The following is a 1745-nucleotide window of genomic DNA, read 5'->3' on the forward strand; positions in this document are numbered from 1 at the left end:
TTTACCAGGCTTTGTTCTACCAACTTTATTACTAATGGTTTATCACAGTGTTAAAATGATTTGAAGTATTGGACAGAAACTTCCACAACCAGTGACTGAAGGCCGAGTTGATAAGAAGTAACCCTACTTGCTTTATTTATCCTCAGCACATGAAAAATAGTTGATATTTATCTGTACAGTTTTACTGTTACTCACTTTTGTACGTAGATTTTTTGTTTTTATGCATAGCATAAAGAGAAATAGGACCTGTATTTCACTATACAACCCTGCAGCATGTGAAATGAGTTTAGTGAGTAAATACCTCTGAATATCGAAGTTGGCGTTGAAGAGGCTACCCTGCCACAGGCCCGTGAGCTCCTCCGTCTCTTTCTCAGTGGGATCCCCCGACACCGTCGCAAAGACCATCAGAGTCCTGCCCTTCTTGGACATCTTCAGCAGCTCCTCCGGCTTGGAGGGGTCTACCTTGGAGAAATCGATGGGAGGAGGAGACCTCTTGTGCTCGGGGAGGTCGCCTTCCTCGATGTCGTCGTCCTCCTGTGGGACGAAGAGGAGAGATTACAGTGAGTCGTGAGAGGTTAGGATGGCCAGGATGTGATGAAACACTGGATAATGCTGGATGTGCCTGGCTATGTCAAACCCCATTCAAAATATTGCAGCATATTTGTTACCATAGCTCATGAAATAGTGTATTTCCACTCTTCAGCTTATGTAAATATAATCCAGTAGTGGAATGCAACACTGAAAAACATTTACTCAAATAGTATACTTGAGTACAATTCTGAGTTATTGTATTTAACTTTTTGGTACTTGTTTTTCAACACATTTCAGGGGCAAATACTGTGCTTTGTATATTTATCTAAATATTATAATTACAGATGCTCGATATGGATTTTTTTTTTCAGCTGATACAATAACCGATAATTAGCTCCTTCTCATGGCCGATACTAATAAGATAACTGATCATTTCACATTTTTGTATTTTAAATTGAAGTTCATAAACTATAGTTTATACACAGCCGAGGGTAAGAAAGGATGTAGTGAGCAAAGATGGATGATTTGTGTTTCCATAGCTCTGTTTGTTTTCATAGTAACTGACAACTTTTATAGGACATAGCTCCTATCAAATGTTTTGCATAAGAATTTAAAATTATTATTATTCTCAACTGATCATTTATCAGCTATAATTTAATTAACTAAATAATACATAATAATATAAATTTGCCATTATCAACTGATAATTTACTAATACAGTTGCAATCAGAAATATTCAACCCCCTCACCTTTTTTTGAAAGTATTTCCCAAATGCTATTAAACAGAGCAAAGAATTTTTAACAGCTTTTTCAAAACATCCTAGTTTTATTTTGGATGCTTACATTATTTTACTTAGCACCCAGAAACAAAATTATTTCACAAAAAACTAAAACTACCAGGGTCAAAATGATAAGCCCCTGATGCTAATACTCAACTCTGTAACCTTTTTCTTTCAAAATCTTCACATATCCTTCTTACTTCATGATTGACGAGATTCCCAGTTCCAGATGCACTGAAGCATCCCCACAGCATAATACTCCCACCACCGTGTTTCACTGTGGGGACGGTGTTCTTTGGGTTATACGCCTCTCCCTTCTTTCTCCAAACATAAGCAATGTCTCTATGGCCAAAGAGCTCTATTTTCATCTATATTTATCTCATCTGACCAAAGGACATGCTTCCAGTATGCATAATCTTTCTCCAGGTTGTCCTT

General features: G+C 37.2%; 1 protein-coding gene across 1 annotated transcript in view; it reads right to left on the bottom strand.

Moving 5' to 3' along the window:
• The window catches only part of mesd (mesoderm development LRP chaperone), a 6442-nt gene that overhangs the window by 3063 nt on the left and 1634 nt on the right, over positions 1-1745 (bottom strand). Inside the window, exon 2 of the mRNA XM_035652557.1 lies at positions 302-534. Within this exon, the coding sequence (XP_035508450.1) occupies positions 302-534 (233 nt within the window). The remainder of the gene's footprint in view (positions 1-301; positions 535-1745) is intronic.

The sequence above is a fragment of the Morone saxatilis genome, unplaced genomic scaffold, assembly GCF_004916995.1.
Source record: "Morone saxatilis isolate NCDOM2014 unplaced genomic scaffold, NCSU_SB_2.0 Contig11, whole genome shotgun sequence".
NCBI classification, from domain to species: domain Eukaryota; kingdom Metazoa; phylum Chordata; class Actinopteri; family Moronidae; genus Morone; species Morone saxatilis.